Source organism: Ascidiella aspersa, chromosome 4 (genome assembly GCF_963924565.1).
Source record: "Ascidiella aspersa chromosome 4, kaAscAspe10.2, whole genome shotgun sequence".
NCBI classification, from domain to species: Eukaryota; Metazoa; Chordata; class Ascidiacea; order Phlebobranchia; family Ascidiidae; genus Ascidiella; species Ascidiella aspersa.
In genome coordinates, this window is record NC_139450.1 from 3,494,717 (window position 1) to 3,515,857 (window position 21,141).

General features: G+C 35.8%; 1 protein-coding gene and 5 non-coding genes across 7 annotated transcripts; 5 read left to right on the plus strand and 1 right to left on the minus strand.

Annotated features, from left to right (window-relative positions):
- Positions 1-855: 855 nt before the first annotated feature.
- Positions 856-928, plus strand: Trnar-acg (transfer RNA arginine (anticodon ACG)). Its single transcript has one exon. It is a non-coding gene; the product is annotated as a tRNA-Arg (tRNA).
- A 2,125-nt stretch (positions 929-3,053) lies between these two features.
- On the plus strand, positions 3,054-3,126 carry Trnar-acg (transfer RNA arginine (anticodon ACG)). Its single transcript has one exon. It is a non-coding gene; the product is annotated as a tRNA-Arg (tRNA).
- Positions 3,127-3,718: 592 nt separating this feature from the next.
- Trnar-acg (transfer RNA arginine (anticodon ACG)) lies at positions 3,719-3,791 on the plus strand. The gene has a single exon. It is a non-coding gene; the product is annotated as a tRNA-Arg (tRNA).
- A 1,095-nt stretch (positions 3,792-4,886) lies between these two features.
- Positions 4,887-4,959, plus strand: Trnar-acg (transfer RNA arginine (anticodon ACG)). The gene has a single exon. It is a non-coding gene; the product is annotated as a tRNA-Arg (tRNA).
- Positions 4,960-5,640: 681 nt separating this feature from the next.
- On the plus strand, positions 5,641-5,713 carry Trnar-acg (transfer RNA arginine (anticodon ACG)). The gene has a single exon. It is a non-coding gene; the product is annotated as a tRNA-Arg (tRNA).
- A 2,522-nt stretch (positions 5,714-8,235) lies between these two features.
- LOC146146710 (NACHT, LRR and PYD domains-containing protein 3-like) lies at positions 8,236-18,291 on the minus strand. Of its 2 annotated transcripts, XM_083386951.1 has the most exons (13): positions 18,201-18,291; positions 18,050-18,134; positions 16,874-16,924; positions 16,282-16,320; positions 15,585-15,638; positions 14,605-14,649; positions 12,161-13,917; positions 11,558-11,710; positions 10,799-10,960; positions 10,347-10,508; positions 9,688-9,843; positions 9,288-9,467; positions 8,236-9,125 (listed from the first exon to the last, which is right to left on the minus strand). In XM_083386951.1, the coding sequence occupies exons 1-13, from the start codon at positions 18,210-18,212 to the stop codon at positions 9,060-9,062; spliced, it is 2,922 nt and encodes a 973-aa protein (XP_083243077.1). In that variant the 5' UTR covers positions 18,213-18,291; the 3' UTR covers positions 8,236-9,059. The 2 variants fall into 2 exon arrangements, with proteins under 2 accessions (XP_083243077.1, XP_083243078.1); XM_083386952.1 differs by lacking the exon at positions 14,605-14,649.
- Positions 18,292-21,141: the final 2,850 nt, after the last annotated feature.

Consider the following 21,141-nt stretch of genomic DNA (forward strand, 5'->3'; position numbering starts at 1 on the left):
TTCACCTAATATTTTTTGATAAATTAACCTTTCAAGATAGAATCGCTGCGAAATTATGCCCAAAAAACTCACGTTTAAATTGAATGAAAACAGATCACTTAAAAATAAAACGTCTTTACAGTGACTGTATTAGTTAGACTTGATTTCACTTTCACATATTTTGGCCGACATCAACAAATTTATGTCTATTTGTATTATGACGTCAATTTATGCTGTCTCTTGCCTACCGTGGTCCACGCGAAGCTAAAAATTATTTACAGTACACAAAATTATCTTCTTAAGAGAAGAATTGCATTAACATTTCTTCTCTGTCCCGGTAAAACGTTATGTTTGTTGCCGAATCAAGAATGTTATGATCACGGAGGTGATTAGGCGTTATTCGTCCCTTTTGGCGTCAATTTTATCGCTGTGAAAAAGTTGGTGGAGCTCAGATATTGCCCTTGTGAAGTCGTTTTTGAACAACGATAACGGCTTACGTCTCATAATAAATGGCAGCCTATCATAGTTCACCGGGACTCGGGAGCCTTCAATGTAATTAGCTAATCGCCTGATGCGGTTAGTCTGTTGGAGGATCCCGGTGGGTAAATGTTGGAACGTTTGACATATAGATATAGTAGCCTATAACCCTATTGTAGATCTTTACCGGAAATTAATATATTTTGCAGACAATTAGGTTAAACGATCAGATTCCTCCATCAAAATATTAGGCATGCGCGTTGATTTTTCTCTGCTTGATTCTCCTATTATAAAACTAAACTGTTTAGCAGTATATTCAGGAAGTAATTGAAAGCTGGGCTTTTACTGGCCTGTATTTTAGGCAAATTTAAGTTAGCTGTTGTCTTAACTTGCATGAACGGGCGCGTGGCGCAATGGATAACGCGTCTGACTACGGATCAGAAGATTCCAGGTTCGAGTCCTGGCGTGCTCGTTACCTTTTCCTATAATCGTCTAACTCTAAGTAGTCACTTGCCCAACTATTTTATTTTCGAGATGTGCTTGCATGGTTTTCCTCAAGCATCCAAACCAACTGCGTAACTGCTTTAGATTGTTGCTATTAAGAAAACTAAAGATGTCCTAATTTTTGGTTCATAGCCAATTCCGATGCCTAATGGCACTCGTCCCATACTACAGTGATATCACTGCTGATCCAATACCAAATCAGGTATATCGGAATCGGAATAAAACACGAAGTAGATGACACCTCTTGTACAATTATCGCTCAGCATTTGTTAACTTGGTAATACTTAATAGCAGGGGAGTCGAACCGTAACCGAACCTGAACCGTATTTGAAAGATTTTAAGGAGCTGAACCGGAACTGAACCGAATAATTTAAAATAACATGAACCTTAACCGAACCCAAACCTGTAAATAAAAGCGGTTCGCTCCTGCATGACGCCACAACTTTTATTGTACAGAGTCAAGTTACGCCATGTTCGAAACTTTATCAAACATATATGAATATTGAAAAAACAAAACGTTGATTTTTTAATGTTTAGATATTTCAATAATGAGTTGCTGTTTTTTTAATATGTAACGTAACTTAGATTAAATGACTTACAAATCAAAGATTATTCTCTACATTTATCGACCCACATTTTGAGATTTAACGCAAATTATATTGTTTCCGAACCGAAATAACGATGGTCGAACCGGAGCTGAACCGAAACTTTTAAATTGCTCCGAACCGAAACCGGAACTGAACCAGATTCCGAAAACATCTTTGAACCCGAACCGAACCTGAACCGGAAAAGTCAAACGGTTCGACTCCCTGCTTTATAGTAGGTATGCCGATAATATCGACTAGGGGTTATCGGTGCCGATACGATACCAAAACTACCACAGGAATTTCTGGCGTGATTAGCGAATTAAAACAGCGGTTGAACCTTGAAAAGCAAATTTATTAAAAAATACTATTAACAACTGGACGCTAAAGTTTCTTTACGCTAAAGAAGATTTGGGGCTAATAACTTGGAAAAATTACCTTGGAACGTTTCTATGTCATACTTTTTGCCCGTTTGTGCATAGAAATGACGTCATTTATTATCGGGTCGGATCGCGATACTTTTACGTAAACTATCGGTTATCGGTATCAAAATAAAATGTCCAGTATCGGACACCCTCACTTTACAATTCTAATTACAATACGTTTTTGGCTGGTTTGAAAAATGAATTGTTCTTCGATCAATTAAGGAAACAAAAGGGTTAAATCAAGTTAAATCGTTGAAAAACACTTATCTAACTACTGCATCATAAAGATAAAGCATGTTGAGTTAGGTTTATCTTATTAATTTCTTGTCATGCTGCTGGCGGTGTATTGTGGTTTATCAGGAAGATGATTGAACACCAAACTTTTACTATTGCCTATGTATTGGACAGTGTTACACTATATCGAAGTGTACGGCCGCGTCGCGCAATGGATAAGGCGTCTGACTACGGATCAGGAGATTCCAGGTTCGCGTCCTGGCGTGCTCGTTAAATTTTCTCTGAGCATCATAACCTTTAGGCCTACTGCCACCAGAAGCTACACAGCACAAAAGCCAGCACAAAGAAATACAAAGGCAAAATAAACATATTTATGACAAAAATTAACCCTAATTCATTATTTTATTGAAAATCGCGTATTAAGTTATCCGACATTGGTTCATTGATTTTCGCGTAATTTATCGAGTCATTCCATTCCAAATATGCTTTAATTGTTAAACTTGGCCCCGTTTGAAAGTTTCAAGGTGTTTGCAACATCTTGTAACTCATTGGCTGATAAATGATGTTCACCTTCCACATTTGTCTCATTGAATTCTAATAACAATGAACCATATAATTTTTAATAGTTACTTATGTGATACCTTTTGCACATTATATAGTTTACATTAGTACTGGTTAAGTGTTGAAGTGATAATATTATTGTGATTTCGACTGGCATCCATATTAAATATTCTCGTCTAGATTTTTTTCTGGTCAGCTAACAGTGTCTTGCAGTCTATTCAGGAATTCATTAATACAAGACTTTTACTAGCCTGTTTGTTAAACAAAGTTTCGTCTTTCTATTTTACATGGGCGCGTGGCGCAATGGATAACGCGTCTGACTACGGATCAGAAGATTCCAGGTTCGAGTCCTGGCGTGCTCGTTACGTTTTTTAAGTTTAAGAATATTTTAAATTTATTAAATAATAAGGACTCGATAGAGACGGTTTATTTCGCTGGGGTAGGAGTCGGGATTCGAGTAAGACTTTTATAAAACCGAGTAAGGTTTGATAAGACTACCCGAGTCCGACGTACGCAACCGCAGTAGCAAATTCTGAAACGAATAGCAAGTGGTGGCATATTTCAAATCACGTATTGTGGGTGGATGAATATAATGAGACCGCTATGAGTGCATTGCTGTATATCCACTTTATAATTAGTGGATTATGGGATGTAGAGTCAGAGCCGGACTCGGTACTCGACGAAATCGTAAAATTTGGTCAGAGTCGGACTCAGAAGTCGGACTGGAGTTTTTTGATTGGTTCGAGACGGACGTTCGCCAGTTCAAACAGTTTGGAGAACCAGTGATCTACCCCGTTTTTTATAATGGGTATACTTATACATATCCATAGTAGAGTTGTAACTTGTAGATGTTGCTGTCAGTCAACTCATAGTGTTGTGTATTCAGGAAGTAATTGAAAGCTGGACTTTTGCTATCGTCTATTTTGGACAAATTTAAGTGATTTGGAAACATCCGGGCGCGTGGCGCAATGGATAACGCGTCTGACTACGGATCAGAAGATTCCAGGTTCGAGTCCTGGCGTGCTCGTTATTTTTGTAGCCAAGCTCACTTCATAAAAAATTCAAAGCACACTTTATGGAAATTGTTCTTTTATGTAAATTGCTTGTTACATGAAAGAATGTTCGAAAATGTCGCTTTGGAACCGCCACTCATGCCTAATGGTAAAAACCGTGTTTTATAAACTGGTTCAGTCCCAATATCATCGGTTTCGAAAAACACTTGGGAGTCCGTGAGTAAGTTTATATGATTTGCGCCAGGGCTGCGGAGTCTTGACTCGGGACTCGGGACTCGAGTATGACCACGCAAAACTACCCGAGTCCCGTGTCCGACATGCGCATGCACAGTACCAAATTTTAAAACTGATACGGCCGCCAACTGGAAATAGTAAAGGTGGAATAATATATGATGGAATATTTTCCAACCATATATTGTGAGTGATTAAATTATGCGACACCCCTATAAGGGGACTGCCACGTTATTTTAGTTGCGTAAACTGGCGGAATACAGGCTGTAGGGTTTAGGCCCGGACTCGGGAATCGAAGAAATCGCTCATTTCATCGGAGTCGGACTCTAGTTATTTTAACCGACTCCGCAGCCCTGGTTTGCGCAACATATTTCAAATTTATTTAATGATAACGACTCGACGGAGTCGGTTTACTTCGCTGGGGTAGGACTGTAAACGACTCTCCGAGTCCCGAGTCCGACATGCGCATGCGCAGTATCAATCAAATTCGAAACATATAAGATTCAAAGTACAAATAGTAAATTTTGGACGCCATATGAGGGAATATTTTTCCACTCTGTATTGTGGCTGGATAAATTATATGACTCAATTATGAGTGAATTGCAGTAAATCCACCTATTTTAGTTTCGTAAATAGGTGTAATACAATCTGTAGAGTCGGAGCCGGACTCAGGACTCGACGAAATAGAAACATTTTTGGGAGTCGGGAGTCAATCTTTTTTTTAAACGCGTTCGCAGCCTTGAGTGTAATGCAGAGTTTACTTGTTGAGGATGCTGTCACACAACTGATGGTGCCTTGTCATGTATTCAGGAAGTAATTGAAAAGGCGGACTTTAGTAGCCTCAAATTTAAACTAAGTTAACTAAAGTGTTGTCATACGGGCGCGTGGCGCAATGGATAACGCGTCTGACTACGGATCAGAAGATTCCAGGTTCGAGTCCTGGCGTGCTCGTTATCTTTTGTTTTGGCAGCCTAGCCCACTTGATTCAAATTGTTCTTTTATGTAAGATATTGCTGGTCACGAGAAAGAATGTTCAACAGTATCGGTTGGAACCGATACTAAATCTAAATGATGAAAAACTGGGGTCTACAAACACTTGGAGTTCCTGAGCAAGTGTTTTTTTAAATAATTTTTTTTAGTTCATTCAATAATAGCGACTTGATGGGCAGTTTATTTCGCTAGAGTCGGCTCGGAAAAAAGTTTTCGTAAACGACCCTCCGAGTAAAGGCTGGACGCCATATGGTGGAATATTTTCCAACCTTGTATTGTGGGTGGAGGAATTTTATGACACCTTTATGAGTGAGTCGGAGCCGGACTCGGGACTCGACGGAATAGAAACATTTTTCGGAGTAACTAGAGTTGTTTGTAAACGCTTTCGCAGCCTTGATTGTACAGCAGAGTTCACTTGTTCAGGATGCTGTCACACAACTGATAGCGTGTCTTGTGCATTAAGGAAGTAATTAAAAGCCGGACTTTTGGTAGCCTCAAATTTAAACTAAGTTAAGTGAAGTGGTGTCATACGGGCGCGTGGCGCAATGGATAACATACGGGCGCGTGGCGCAATGGATAAGGCTTTTACTGGCCTGTATTTTAGGCAAAATTAGGTTAGCCGTTGTCTTAGCTTGCATGAACGGGCGCGTGGCGCAATGGATAACGCGTCTGACTACGGATCAGAAGATTACAGGTTCGAGTCCTGGCGTGCTCGTTACTTTTTTAAGTAACTATCAGTCACTTGCGATCCGATACTTACTCGCCGGTGATCTTCAAACTAAGCGCGTCGATATTTTTTTTGTGCTGGATTTTTATAATAGTTAATTGTCGTTGACAAACTTATTTCGTTACACGCCTTCTATTTTCTTGTGGAAAAATAGAAAAACTATTTCTGTCGGCCAACTGTGTAAAATAAAAATAAAATAAAAAGGAAAGTGGCTTTATAAGTTATGTAGGCTTTGATAAATATTTATAAAATATCTGAAAAAGCTTAATAGCAACTAGAATCTAGGTATTTCCAACCAGACAACACCTTTAAAACCACAAAACATTTTGCCATACTGACTGCCATTATATGGCCAAAATAAACCACTTCTGCGGATAAAAAAATCATAAGAAAAATGAATATTTTTGTTCGATTTCTGTGTCACAGAGGTCGTTTAACTTTTCTATATTTTGGGAAAAGGTTCGAAAACGTTACTCTTTCCAAAATTTGAACTCCCTGCTGAACAGGTTTGGCGGGAAATAGCAAATCGCACAAGACGCACAACTCGCGAAAATTTGTTTTTTTCTTATAAAACCTCAGTTTAGGGAATGAACTATAAGTTATTATAACTGACATAGGCGCTGGTCTAGAATCCTACCACAACGAAACACCATTTGGGTTAGGGTGCGGGTTAGCGTTTGGGTTAAGGTGGGTCAATTATTATTATTAAACAAAGAATATAATAACACTTGACCCACCCACACCAAAACGCTAACCCGCACCCCAACTCAAATGTTGTGCGTTGATTTTAGAACAGTGGTAGGATTCTAGACCAGCGCCCTGACATAATGTATTTTAATTAGGTCTAAATTCCACTAAATTGTACACTGGGTGAATTCGATGAGTATCACCAAGCAAAGTAAAGTGTATAGTGAAATGAGCAAAATCATGAGCTGCTGACAGGCGTTAACTTTTTTTAAACAATAGATTGGTCTTTTTACTTCCCAACGTGTAGCATGTCAATGCCACCAGCTATTTAGTTCCTAAAATTGGAAATGCATTGCGCGAAATAATTTGCAATATTATTTCTAGAATAAGGTAGAAGGATAATTTACATTTAATACTGTTAGAAAAAGGGTTTTGCACCCTTTTCGTAGTAGCAGGCCAAAGCGGCGCTGGTCTAGACTTCTACCACAACGCACATTAATAGGTTTGGATGTGGGTTAGCGCGTGGAAAGTATGCAGATGTTCCACAAGATCTTGTGGTTGAAGGGCTGAAAATATCCTGGTGACCAGGTGCAACGAAGGTTAAAAATTTTCAATGCACTCTGTATTGCATTCATTGCTCGGTAAACATATTATACAGATGCAATAAATAAAGGTGCAGATTGCTTGGCTGTAATAACGTTATTTGTAAAATTTGCACGGCTGAAAATGTAGTACTACACTCAAAACCATTAGCGCAACATAAGTTTTGCGAGTTTGAGTGATTTTTCGTGGCCAACTGCATTTCACGTTAATTTGACATGAAATGCGCGGCTGTGAATGTGTTCGCGCTGGAAACGGCCTTACTTTCCAACCTTGCACAAGCGTTTTACTTATTTGGCGAACAGTTCAGATTTTTTTCAGGGTGCACTTTTGAAAGGTTGAAAAAAACTCAATGGGTGCACTTGCCATTCGTCCACACTGGGCGTCTGGGTTTGGGTGGGTCAAGCATTCTTATTAAATAATAACAATCGACCCACCCAAACGCTAACTCACACACCCTAACCCAAATATTGTGCGCAGATTCAATAATTGTTTGGACACTGTGGTTGGATTCTACACCAGCGCCACCAAAGCCAAACTCAGGAAGGTCAAAGCAGGGTGTAATAAATTTGAACTGACAGTTTTGGTGTTATAACAAAAAGTTTTTAAATACTTCACAACTATTCAAAGGTGATCCTGGATTTTTTTGTATCAAAAAATGGATTTAATTACATTTAAGAAAAAGGTGTTTAAATGTGATCAAAATATTACTTTGTTTGGTTTAAAATTTGAGTCCACATGGCATCATCCATAATCACAATTGAAATATTTTTAGTAGGGCTGGCAAGCTTGTCAATTGACCGGTCAAATACGGTCCATTGACCGCACTTTATTTAACCGGTCAAATACTCATATTGGATTCAAATGTTGTAAATTTGAGTTTTTAATAATCTTGATTGTAACTTTGGGGCATAATGGTTGGAGGTTGTAGTAAGACGTAATAAGAATATCAAAGCCCATACAGAAATAGGTATCATTTTGAACGTTTTGAATAACTCTTTATTCATTTCAGATGTTGAAAATGAATAAAGAGTTATTCGAAACGTTCAAAATGATACCTACTTCTGTATGGGCTTTGATATTCTTATTGATTGTAACTCTTTTAAATAATTCAAATATAAAATGTTAGGGTTTACCTGATGCAACACATGTTCTGTGGTAATAACAAAAGGTTTGTAAAAGCAAAGTCGATATATTTTGTTTAGAATGAATAAATGCACATATATAATAATGAATCGCGTTTGTCATAAAAGGAAACACTAATTGGGGTATACCACAATCTGAGGCTACTTAGAAATTTAGAAGAACCAAATGCCTTATCTCCAGTGGGCCCCGGTGATGATGGTAATAAACTTTAATTGGCTTAACTTGGTGGTTGTATTACTGTTAAAAATTTCTACAATACTTCTATAGTATTGCTTGCAAGATGGGTATGGTTTTGCAAAAATGCTTATTGATGGGTAAAAAATAATTAAAACGTTCATATATTTATTTAAAGTTAAAATTAAGGTTTGTTTTAATTGCATTATGATGGTGTGTATAGTATTTGACCTATTTGACCGGATTTTATTTGACTGGTCAAATGCCCAACCCTAATTTATAAATATATTTGGCAAACGCGAAACTTTATTAGTTAATCTACTTTATTGGTGAAATTTTAATGTGGTCATAAACTACTGATGATGTGTTCATATTTAAAAAACACGATAAATTTTTATGAAGCGCAATAAAATACATTTATATAAGTTGGCGAAACAGTGTTTACAAATCCAGTCCAGTTTAGCACAGCGCATTTTGGCTCTGCCCTGGCAGTGACTACAGTAAAATGTCAAATAAGGGAATTTACTGTTGACAATCTCATTTTATTATAACAAGCTTTGCTTGTATGTTGTGTCTTCTGGATTGTGGATCTCTTGGGCAAGCCAAAAAATTGCGATCACAGCTTCTGGATTATGCTAGTCATATGTAGTGTGATAAGCAATTCCAGTCTTATGAAGTGAAGAAGCTGTGACCGGAGTTTGAAGTGCTTTTGTCCATTCTTGGTATTTTACTGTTTTCTCCTTCTTCGTTTTCTTTTAGATGTTCCCGCTTTACAAATGCTTATATCTGTCTCCTAGGTATAAAAAATGATTAAAAATTAAAACCATTTAGGTAGGGTACAATAGACCCCTTGATTTATAAATAAACAAATATAATTTAGTTTTAGTTCGTCATGTACACCGATCAGTAAATTGAAGCTTCTTTAAACCCCTTAAAAGCCAATTCAATGTCTTACTTTGTGTTGACTTTTTCTTTTCAATTCTTGTTGCTTCTCAACTGCTTTTAAATCTTGCTCTCCGACTGACGTGAAGTCACATTTGTTACATGCCAAATAATCAATATTACTACGGCATTTTGCCAAACAAGTCGCACCACTGTCCCCAATTGGATTGCCACTAAGATCAAGAAGTGACATCTGCAACCAAAATTTGAATAATTTCTGCTTTTTATTTTTTTATTTTTTATTAGTTTGGACTGCTTTATGAAAATGAACTTGATTGCCAAGGAACAATTTTTATTTAACTGCATTTCACTTGTATTCAAGGCACTTATTTTGCTTATATTAACTTGTGTTTGTTAGAACCTACTAAATAAAAATAAAAGAATGTGTTTAAATAGATCATTGTATGGTTTACCAGATCCTCTCTGTGTGCAATTGCATCAGTCAGGGGCCCAATGTCTTCAATTCCACAATTTTGCAAGTCCAAAAAGTTCACTTTGTGTGCACAATCAGCCAAAAAAGCTGCACCAGAAGAGCCAAACTCATTCCCCCGGAGGTATAGCCATGCCATCTACATAAAAGACATATTTAACATGAAATATCATTCTGTTTGAATTTCAAAAAGCTTTTCACAACTATCTGACTAGGAAATGTTTTTTTTATTTTTACTAGTACATACATGCGGCTAATTCTAATGTAGTTTGTGATTTGCTTGTTTGCTTTAATTCTAGTTCTAATCTAATTCGGATTTTACCAAATATGCTACTTTGGCATTTTCTCAGTTAAAACACAGAATTTGAATTAAAACCCTTTTGTTTAAACGGTTTATACCGAAGTTAATTTTTACTGTCTAAAAAGACTAAAAGACGCATATTTAACATGAAATATCATTCTGTTTGAATTTCAAAATGTTTTTCACCACTATCTGACTAGGAAATGTTTTTTTTATTTTTACAAGTACATACATTTTTGAATTGAAACATTTGGAAAAAACTTTGTCTTGCAATGTTAGAAGTTTTGTGATATTTTTTACTAGTGCTACTTTAGTTTTAGTAATTTAAATATATTGCTCACAGGGTGGTCTGTTTCATTAATGCTGCTTGTTAACAGTTGCATGTGGCTGGAAGTGATTCCACACTGCCTTAGATGCAGTCTTTCGATCTTGCAAATGCACTCACATAACAAGACAACACCGGCGTCGCCCAGATCGTTGAAGCTCAAGTTAAGAAACTCAATCTGCAGACAAAAAGGCTGATCATTAAAAAAGAGGTATGTGACTGCGCTGTTAAAGAATTATTTTAAATCAAATTAAAAGACCTACTATAAAAATTTTTCTTACAGTAAAACCCATGTAAGTAGTATTTAGTCAAAAGTATTTTTGAAGCTAGGCTTATTTTATGGCCTAATTCAGGCAACAACTTATTCTACAAGGTCCGTGACTTAGTCAATTCAAACAGTTAAATGTCTAGGGCTAATTTTTTTCTTGAAACGTTTTTGTTTATATGTATGCTATTTGCAGCTCATACCGGATTATCTAGTAGTTTTATTCTATTTGTCAAAACTCGGAGATGAACAAAAGTGATACCACATCTTTCAAGATGCAGCCTTTCAATTTTTGCAATGCAGCTAGATAGCAGCTCCACACTGGCTTTATCCAGAATATTAACACTCAAGTCCAGATCACTGATCTGAATAAAGGTAAAATACAAGATAAATGTATATGTTTTAAATGCATCAATGTTTTTTTTTTGTTAAAAGAAAATTTTTATGATTGACACCCCACATAAGCATAATATAGTTGCACTTTTATTGCTTAACATAAAGGAAACCAAGACATTTTGATGTTTAAGGTTGGGCTGCTTTAGGAGTCTTTTTCGTTTGACTTATCAATCGGTCAAGTAAGATTCTTATAGTAAGCAAAGATATTTATTCCCACTCGCATTCTTTGCAATAATAATTTTTTTGAAATACTCTCGACCAAGCACGAAAAGTTGCATTTGTTTAGTATAAAATTGACAATTGAAAGGTGTAATAAAAATACAGAAAATCAATAAATTTAGTATACAAAACTAAGAAAAAATGCAGTTACGTGGTTGAAATAGCCACACAATATGGGTAAAATCATTGTGCCTAGTTTGGAAAATGAGCGGCGGTCCTAATAATTTCCATTCGTAGGTGGCATTTGCAGGCGGTATTTGCTGACCCAATATTATTCATATTTACCGCATTTAAACTTAGCGTAGTTAAATCTCTTATTACTAATTAAGACTATTTCTTTCTTATACCGGATGTTCTTTCTTTTGTATGCTTTCAACAATGAGTGCAATGTCGTTGACAGATAGCTTGCTTGTCATGATAGTCAACTCTTCCATCGCGGCAATAAGTGGTGCTAGAGTTGCAATACTTATGTTGACCTCCTCGATGTGACACTTAGGAATCTGATAAGGCAGGTAAAACTAAATTGACTCTTCAGAAAAATGTTTTTATACACAGGTGAAAAATATGTTTTTTTTTGGTGAAACTGAAGTGAGACCAATCCCTAAAACACGTAAAATCTAAGCATTCCCTAAACCAGTGGTTCCCAACCTTTTTGTTCTCGCGACCACTTTTAAGTTATTCATAACTTGCGCATTGCACAACCCTCCAATTATAGTGTATGATACGTAAACCAGGGTCAATAAAAAACATGTTTTAAAAAATCTAGTCTGATTGTATCAACATTTTGCTAAAATGTCCGGATTAAATATGCACAACAAAATAAAGTTACGGTTTGAGCAGCCATTCATTTTTTCCCCCAGGTTGGGAACCACTGCCCTAGACTAATTAAGACATTTGTTGGCGCTTTGTGTTTTTATATTAAAACTATTTTCTTTTAGTTTAAAACCAACCTTGTGTACTGTTTTAACAATTGAATTCATGAACATTTGCAGTCCATTCCCAGTGAATCTAACTGGTTCAACATAGCATCCGATATTTACAACTATTTGCTTGTCTATTGCTTGAACTATGTGGCAGAGACTTGCCATTTGGCTGGAAAGAATTGATCTCGAAATTAAAATCATTTGCGGGAAGTATTTTGCCACTGTAGTCGTGATATCAGTGTCTTTTGACTCATGGGCGAGACTGCATAGTTTGAACAGGGTTGTGTCATCTGGTCGTTGAAGGAACGTAAGTGCTTTTTGATATGACTCTACCTCTTGTAATACAGCAATTGGAACTGGAAAATCCTTCACGCAAGTTTTGGCATAGTTTTGAGTGATAGAAGCAGCAAGCTTGTTGAGTAAACATCTCTTCTTGGCCATATCTTTTGGGGAGAAAGGAAACATTGCTTTTAGCATTTGGTGCAGTTCTGGATTGAGTAAACCGAAAAGAAATCTAAGGACCATTTCCCACTGGTCATTCGTTATGTTTTTAAGCATTTTGGTGAAACTCTTGATGTCAGTAATAAACATTAACTTTAGGGAAGCAAAAAATTCTTGCAGTAGCAAGTGATTAAAATAAATCAGCTTGTCGCCATTAAGAATTTTGACACAAATTTCGCTTGATGGGACTTGAATGCTGAGAAAATCTTCTAAACCATTAGCTTCTAGTCCAATGCGACTGAGATCATCAACATCAAACATAATTTTGTCCTTCAGCATTCCATGCATGGCCAAATCAGAGAGCTTTATAAGAACGCTTCGGACACTTTCATCGCTCTTAAAGTGATCAGAACGGATGTAGTCATTCAGAAAAGATGTGAATACACCGGCAATGGTAAACACGCCATCTTTTATTCCATGTTTAATGATATATAACACTATGGCTTTGGCAAAGATCGGAATGAAACACAATGCCGTGGCTGATGGGTTTTGATTTAGAGAACTTTTTACCTTTACATAATCATCTTTGCTGGAGCACATTTTTTGGAAGAGCAAATCCTGGGATTCTTCGCTTAACCCAACTACAACAACTGAAAAATTAGCCTTGCAATTTTTATGTAACTTGTGGTAGGCTCCCGGTCGTGAAATAAGTAACTTCAAAGCATTAGGCAGAATATCGCCCCTTAGAATGTTCTGGAGAATGGTTTCTGGAGTTGCTCTGTCATACAAACCAATAACTGGAGCAGCGGACGAAAGTTTTTTAAATCTTCCTTCATCCAAAGAATCCATGACAATATACACTTCGGTTGATTTAGAGAGCTCTTCTAAAATCATATCCTGTATGTCTTGTCGATGCTTCAACATTGGGTTGGGGGGATTCATTAAAAACTCAAAAACGCTTTTCTTCTCACTATTTTCTAAGGAGCCGAGATCTCTAAAGAAACAGTAACCAGATGTAGCAAGTTCTAAAAATTGCTTTCCCAGTGTGGTTTTGCCTATGCCTGCTCTACCTGTGACAGACACAATGTTGCCATGTCTTTCAATGTACTCGACTGCAGCTTCATTTATGGCTTTACGTTCTGCCTCTTCTACAGCCTTTGCTTTTGCCGCTGTGAACAGGGCATCAACTGCAAATGAAACAGCGTTTTGATCTCTGTGAAGAAACAATCCACCGATCCCAAACGTTTCAGTAAGTTCTCGTTCCTGCTGAAAGATTTGTAGAGGAACTGGGTGGATATCTTGCGACCCGATCAGGATCTTGCGCCGCTTGTATAGAAAGCCAGCTAAGATTAAAAAGCTACATTTAAAAAAACCTTAATACTGGTTCGGGGTTACAATCAACCATTATACAACAATGGGGCAAGGTAAAAAAAACATTTAAAAAAAAAACATTTATTTTTTCATGTAGTGAAACAAATTCAATTTTTTTAATGTTAAAAGCTGGCTCTTTCAATAATTTAACTCGGAACAACCAAACAAAGTAATAGAAAATATAAATTTGTGAAAATATTTTAAGTATATTTAAAAAATTTGTATATAGAAAAAAGATAATAAAATTGTTTTCTATAAAATCAACCAACACAAACAACAACTATTTTCATTTTTTAATTTAATAAAGATAAGTAAGCTGAATAGCATTTTTAAACTTCATTTGTTTAATATAGTTTACCAAATAAAATGTTTTTGTTGTGTATTTTTTTAGTTTGCTTTCAAACTTTTGTGAGTCCTTAAAATGTTGCATAAATTGTTTGAATTGTTATATAAATGTTGACAACAAAACCAAAGACAATTGTGTTACCCCAACGTAGTAACATGTTTAAATGTCAGAATTTGTTCATTTTGATTTGAAGAAAATAATGCAGTTTACTTCAGTTTGCACTTTTAATAAAACACAAGGTATTAGTTTTTTTCATTACCCCAAAAAATGAATTTTTTTTCTTAAAACTGAATTTGTTGGTTTTTAAACTTACCAATTTCTTTGATTGCAGTTTGTGCAGTGATATGGTTGTGGACATCTAAATGCACATTTGCAACAAAAACAATGTGAGTTACTGAAACAATTCACTTATTTAGTTGTATGTAAACTTTCTTGACGTTTGATTCCTGAGTTTTTGTGAATAAGTTTTTTATACTTCAGTGACAATTCTGTTTCTTAAAATTTTTTAGCAAATTTCTAATAAGTAAACTAGATGTAGCCCACAGAGTTAATTCTTCCATCCTATGGCATGTTACCCTAATGAAAGTGGAATTCAGTTTAAAATATTACTTCGATGCAAATGGCAACTAAATTTTGATGAAAATTTAATCTGAACTGTAAGTTTGTAAGTCTCGCTACAGTTTTTGTCAAACAGTTTTTTAGGTTTATTCTTCATTTAAAGATAATTAAGTTAATAAAGTTTGACACAAATTTATATTCTGCCCTATATAAAAATTTTTGGTGACCCCTTGCCCTTGGTTAGGTTAAGATGTAGATTTTTGTTTGTTACTCACTAGTTTAGTTACATCCATCAAAGCCTAATTGCATTACAATAATTTAAAAACACCCAGACCTGTCATTTCTAAAAAACCTTGAAGCCTTGTCAGTTCCAAAAGTTGAAAAAAAAAATGCACTGCAAGCAATATTTTTATTTAAAAATATTAAAAAAATTATTACGAGTAAACTGTTAAACATTTAAAATTGATGTAAATGCCCTTTCACTTAAAAAATTGCATTAAAACATGTCATTTAATTTTAAGGGTATTTCAAGTCAGCTAAATCGACTTAAGGCATTTAGAAAAAGAGACTTAAATTAAGTCAAAGTCTTGACAACACTGAATATAGTTAAGATAGAAGACAGCAGAATTTAAAACATGTTACATTGGACCCGCGAAGCGTAAATAACTAAGGACCCATAACTCAAACTGCATTTGTTTTCAATTTGTTGGAGTCACATTTTCCGACCTAACTTACCTTGGTTGGCTGTTGTAATGTTGCTCGTTCCCGCTATATTGGCTTGACAGAAATCTAAAAGAATTTGGTTTAATGTTTTAGCACCATAAACGCGTAGAGAACATGTTAAAATGTACCAGAAACCCATGTGGCTGGTAAAACGCGCAGTTGTGTGCTGAACAATTAAAGCACGAATACGTCTTTGGTTGTAATTCTAAGACGTAGTTAGAATATCAAAGCCCATACAGAAGTAGGTAGCATTTCAAACGTTTTTAATTGTTCTTTGTGTATTTTCAAGATAGTCAAGTGATATTAGAAAACGTACAAAATGCTACACTACTGTATGGGCTTTGATATTGTTACTTCGTCTTACTACAACCTCCAATCATTATGCTTCAAAGTTGTAATTCTAGTCATTTCAGTATTTAAAAATTAACTGTGGGTATCTGTGTACCCGTTAATCTTTTTGGGCGTCAGTTAATGCATGTGAAATGGTATCTGTGGGCAATTTGTAACAGATAGTAATACTAGGATTCCCTTTGTAGAAGAGGAACTATTTTAACACGCGTTTTATTCGGTATGGCAACAAAATCTACGCCCAGGGTTTCTATTTCCTACGGATTTTTGTCGCTCTATTGTGGCTCGCCGAGGCGGTTCCTATTTCACTGCTCTTCCATTGATACCCATTCAGCATGCGCCGTAAAAAGCTTTAACTTACTTCCTTCATCTCCTTGAAATACCACTCCGCCTTTTTGCCCTGCGTAAGAATTGTAACACTTTTATACAAGGAAAATGCTGTATTTTATTATAACCATGTTGTTTGAGCCCAATAAGTATTTACAAGGTAAAATAATTCTTTAAAAAAAAACACGATTTAAATGGTGTGTACCTTGTTTACATAAATTAAAGATAATGGTCCAATGTTGATAATGGTCCAATGTGCACTGCTGCTTATTTTTACCAAATATTTATTTTTTTAATAACGACTTAAAACAAAACGTATCGTTGTTGCCACAGCAACCATTGCTAGACATTTACAAAGCTGCATTGTGCGAACTACATCTACCATGACCAATACAAATATAGAGCCAAAAATTATTCAAACCTTATTCCCTAAGGTTTGAGGAAAACAACATATCCGCATTACGGCAAGGCATACATGTAAGCCTGCAAATACACACAATTAGATAAATGATACTTTTAAGATTGCTTTGTACTTTAAGTGATAAGCGAGCCGCGAATTTTTCGTTCACTTAGTCGCAGAAAAAACGAAAAAGTTTGAGAACCACACCTTAAAGCGAATTACTTACCAGTGGTAATGAAGGTCTTGCCTTTGAATATGTTGACATTAACGCTGTGGTCTGTTAAGGAAACAGTAAAAGTCAGCGAAAGTGGATGCGAACTGACAAATGCAGAACATCTACCTCTCTTTATTTTTGGGACAGCAAAGTAAGTAGATATATTTCAGCTTTGTTGATTATAAACGCTATGTGGTATATTTATGCATGGCGTTGTACGGATATCTAGCACAAGCAGACCCCAACAACAGATTTGCGAGAAAAAATTGATATAACAAAGCATTCACGTCTCCAAGCGTTGATAAGTTTTTGTTTTAAAAATGACCCCTAGTATAAGAAACACTCCGGCGAAGTCCAACAGTTCAAACTGTGTTATCCTTTCTTGTTGGCTTTAATTTCTTATTATCTATTATTTTTGGAAGATGTACGTCTCTGCCAAAACAGTGTTTCTCAACCCTTTTTCGTAGGACCCAAATATTAAGTATAAGTATTACTGCGAAAGTTTTGGCGCTCCAGTTTTCGCAACTAATTTTTTTGTAGATGAACACAATGAAAGACAAACAACATGAACATATACATGTTTAAATAATAGAAGACATTTCTTCGTACTTGCGCCGCCAATCCAAAAAAATCTATCCGCATAGAACTACCGCAGTCAGCCACCCGAAATTTAGTCGCGACCCATAAGTTAAGAAACTAGCCTTAAAGCACGTGTTCTTTTAAAAAAAGCCGTCAAAACTTGCATCGACAACTTCTGACCTATGTTAATCCCAAAACCACATTCCATCTACAGTTACACCTTTGTTTCGTAGAATATTTAGAAATCTACTTTTTACATTCGTTTTTCGAAAAAAAAACTACTACATATTAGTGAACGTGTATTGTTGTCTGGGCTATATCTGAAAGCTTTATTGTAAATTTTATAAAAGCCAAGTTTCGTTTGGTGACTGAAAATACTCTTTACAGAATATCAAAACACCCCAACTGTAGAAAAAACTCTTTATTGAATTGAAGACAACCTGATGTTAATTATGCATATATAGCAATTAACACCACTCATCATCATGCTTAATTAATAAAAGCCAAGTAAATGTGATATACGATAATTATATGTCACTTCCACACGACTCACAATATTTAGGTACAATAGATTTAAGTTTAAATTTAAAAAAAATATGAAAAACTTACTGGATCCAGTGACGTTAAGGTCTGTACGATCGTAGTTTGCCTTCTCATCGCGATCTTCGCTTGCCGAGGAGCTTCCAGCTTCATTCTGTCAAAAAACAAGTTTTTAACATTTTTTCCTTCCGAATTAAACCAAAAGCCAAACTTAACTTACCGAATCACACATTTCCCGAGTTCTTTATTTTTCTTCTGTATGTTTTTTGCGATAAAAAAGCTGATGAAGTTCTCCACGAAAATCATTCAGCTATATCAGTGGTTGTCAAACTGGGGTCCGCGAGACAATTTTCTGAACCGCGAACCACCTAATAAAAAATCCACACGAAGCTCCTGAAGAAAAACATTTTTTTTTTTTTACATTTTTTGTCCAATAAAATTTTCGGGCTAATTACTTTTCCAAACCAAGCTTAACAGACACAATAATAATAACTATGCCGTACATCGGCCTAAATGTGGGACAAAAGAAAGAAGGCCAGATTCAGGCTCGACCTATACGCACAAAGTGACATTACGCTAACGTTATTCCAGCGTGTTTGCGCTCGTCATCACAAGCCACGAATAGCTGTTCATTTACGTGATTCCGTGTTTCGAGTTGAAATGTGCATTTTGAGTCTTATGTTGAGTTGTGATAATGAGAATCACGTTTTTACAGCTTGTCACGGTTTTAAAACTGTTCGGGTGAAACATAGCTGCTGGCAAAGAAGCAAGTGCACCCGTCCAATTTGGTACCAATTCAAACGTTATTTTGTGTATATTTTTAAAGGGACAGCGAGCAATTTAAAAAAAATTGCTAGGGGATCGTTGCGTAATTTTTTTAAAAAAGTTTGAGAACCACTGATCTATAGCATCTTGTAAACCTTCCAAAAACCCGTTTTACTTTTCTGAAGCGACGCATAATCTATTTTGGCACAAAAACGCACTTAACTAATTAGATTACATACTTTTTATCAACTGGCGAGGTTCAAGTGATATGTAATTTGGCGACTTAAACCACTTAACGGTTTAAATTGTTTGGGAAAACAAGTGTATCTTTGAAATCGATAATTCCAGAATAGAACAAGGAAAATCTGACAGCATATAGATAACTTCTATCTAAGCAACGGTTAATTCGCTTTTCTGTCCAGCAGTTATCATTATTGATCACTTTGAAACCTTATCTGGCAAAAGCTATGGCGCGAGGCTTACAAAAGCAGTCGAAAATCACTGTAATGTCAGAGTTTATTACTTTTTTGTATTTTTTATTTATTTTTGTTGTGATAATGTTATCATCAACGCTCAAGTGCACAATGCTGCTCGTTTGTCTAATTCAGTGCAACCCATAGGTACCTTTATATGTTAACTTTGAAATGTTGCCTAAATCATGCAATCACAACAGCGTCACTAAAACCATAGTTTCATTCTAAATTAAATACGTACTTTTAAAATAAAAGCGAATTACCATTTGGTTTTGATGTATTATTCAAAAATGGATTAATTTTTGCGAGTTACAAACAATATCTGTTTCTTTGTTTTTTATTTGCGTATTTGCCTTGCCAAAACCCGTTTTGTAAAATCAAACATCGTTTGATAGCTCGAAAATTTAAAACTAGATGTCATACACTCTACACGGCATGTCTAACCGTATAGTCAATAGAAACCACAACTATTAACAATTATTTTGCTTCAACCTATGTATGTTAAACAGTGCAACAGTGACCAAACTTTCTAAACCGCACTGCACAAATTATTTTCACCCATTCTAAACTGCGTCTGTTGTTCCGGGAATATTTTCACTAAAACTTAGGCGCACTGCTGGCAGACTTCCTGTTAAAAGGGAACCAACTCCAGTGGAAAATCCTGAGCCACCGAAATCCAATAGGTTCCGTCTGAAGGCTAACACTTACGCTATACAGTTCCCTGGTGTTTTGTTAGGGGTGAATAAGGCTGCTTCATTGACAATCGACAGACCATAAAGAGTAAACAACATATAAGCATGTTGTGCAGACTTTTTTTAAGTGGCATTAACAACTTTTTTGACATGTGGTTACCGGAACGTAAAATTGATTGTAACCGTAACACTTAAAATTGCAGCAGGTTTTTAGATTTGAACAGCTTAAAGTTGTTTTGGAATTCTCTTTTGTAAAATGACATTCTCGGCTCCCTCACTATAGCACAGGCAGGGGTCAGCTGACTTGTACCTAACGGGTAAAATGGGTCACCGGACCCCAGTTTAGGAACCCCTGCTCAAAATCATAATTTTTTTTAAAAATCCGTAGTTTATTTTACAGGCAGGTTCCAACTTTTTGCGATGAAATTAACCCAAATAATTTCAACGAAACAGTCGAAGTCAGTCAACGGCAAGCCACGTCTTTTTTATACAAATTAACCTTAACTAGCTATTATCATTTTTAAACCAGTACGATTGTAAGCAAAAACAGATTAAAGAAATAAGAAAAACGCAACATGCACACATTGTTTTATGTGTTCTAAAATAAAAATAAAAAATTCGTATTTAAAATTATACAACAGGATTTCAATTAGGCCTTTACATTTAGGCAAAAACCTTGGGGATGGACGTTTGCCACTAGTTTGCATTGACATACCTCCCTAATATCTTATACCCGTCCATTTATTAAATCAAAAACAATTTTATTTTACATTACGCCATTACGTAAACAACACTTTTTCACGGCGAGGAAATTAGATTGCGATAAATGAACAGAATTACCTAAAACTAGGTGGAAAGGCATTTCACAGTAAATCCCAATTCCTATACAATTACCCTAAAGAACAGAATATAGTCTTTTACGTTAAGCATTCATTGTCTTTTTGGGCATATTTAATCGGAATTTGGGAACATATAGGTTGCATAGTCCTAAAACTGTTTAATATTCAAATTTCACTTTTCGTAAAATTTTCTTTGTCGAAGGGTATGTTAATTGTCTTTTGTGTTAAGCGTATATTTCAAATTTTCGCCCTAGGAAAATTGCTACTCGGAAAAATGCATTACTGAAACAGGAACCAACTAGGCATACATGGAAAATAAGGAAGCGCTATTTTAAATCCTGAAGCTGTATTCGGTCAACTTTAAACCAGTAAACTCACAATTTGCGAAACAA

Coding starts and splice junctions, on each gene's coding strand:
- LOC146146710 (XM_083386951.1), bottom strand. Junction 10,509..10,798: donor TAAAACTACTAGATAATCCG/GTATGAGCTGCA, acceptor TTTTGTCTGCAG/ATTGAGTTTCTTAACTTGAG. Junction 9,468..9,687: donor TTGCACACAGAGAGGATCTG/GTAAACCATACA, acceptor TTTTGGTTGCAG/ATGTCACTTCTTGATCTTAG.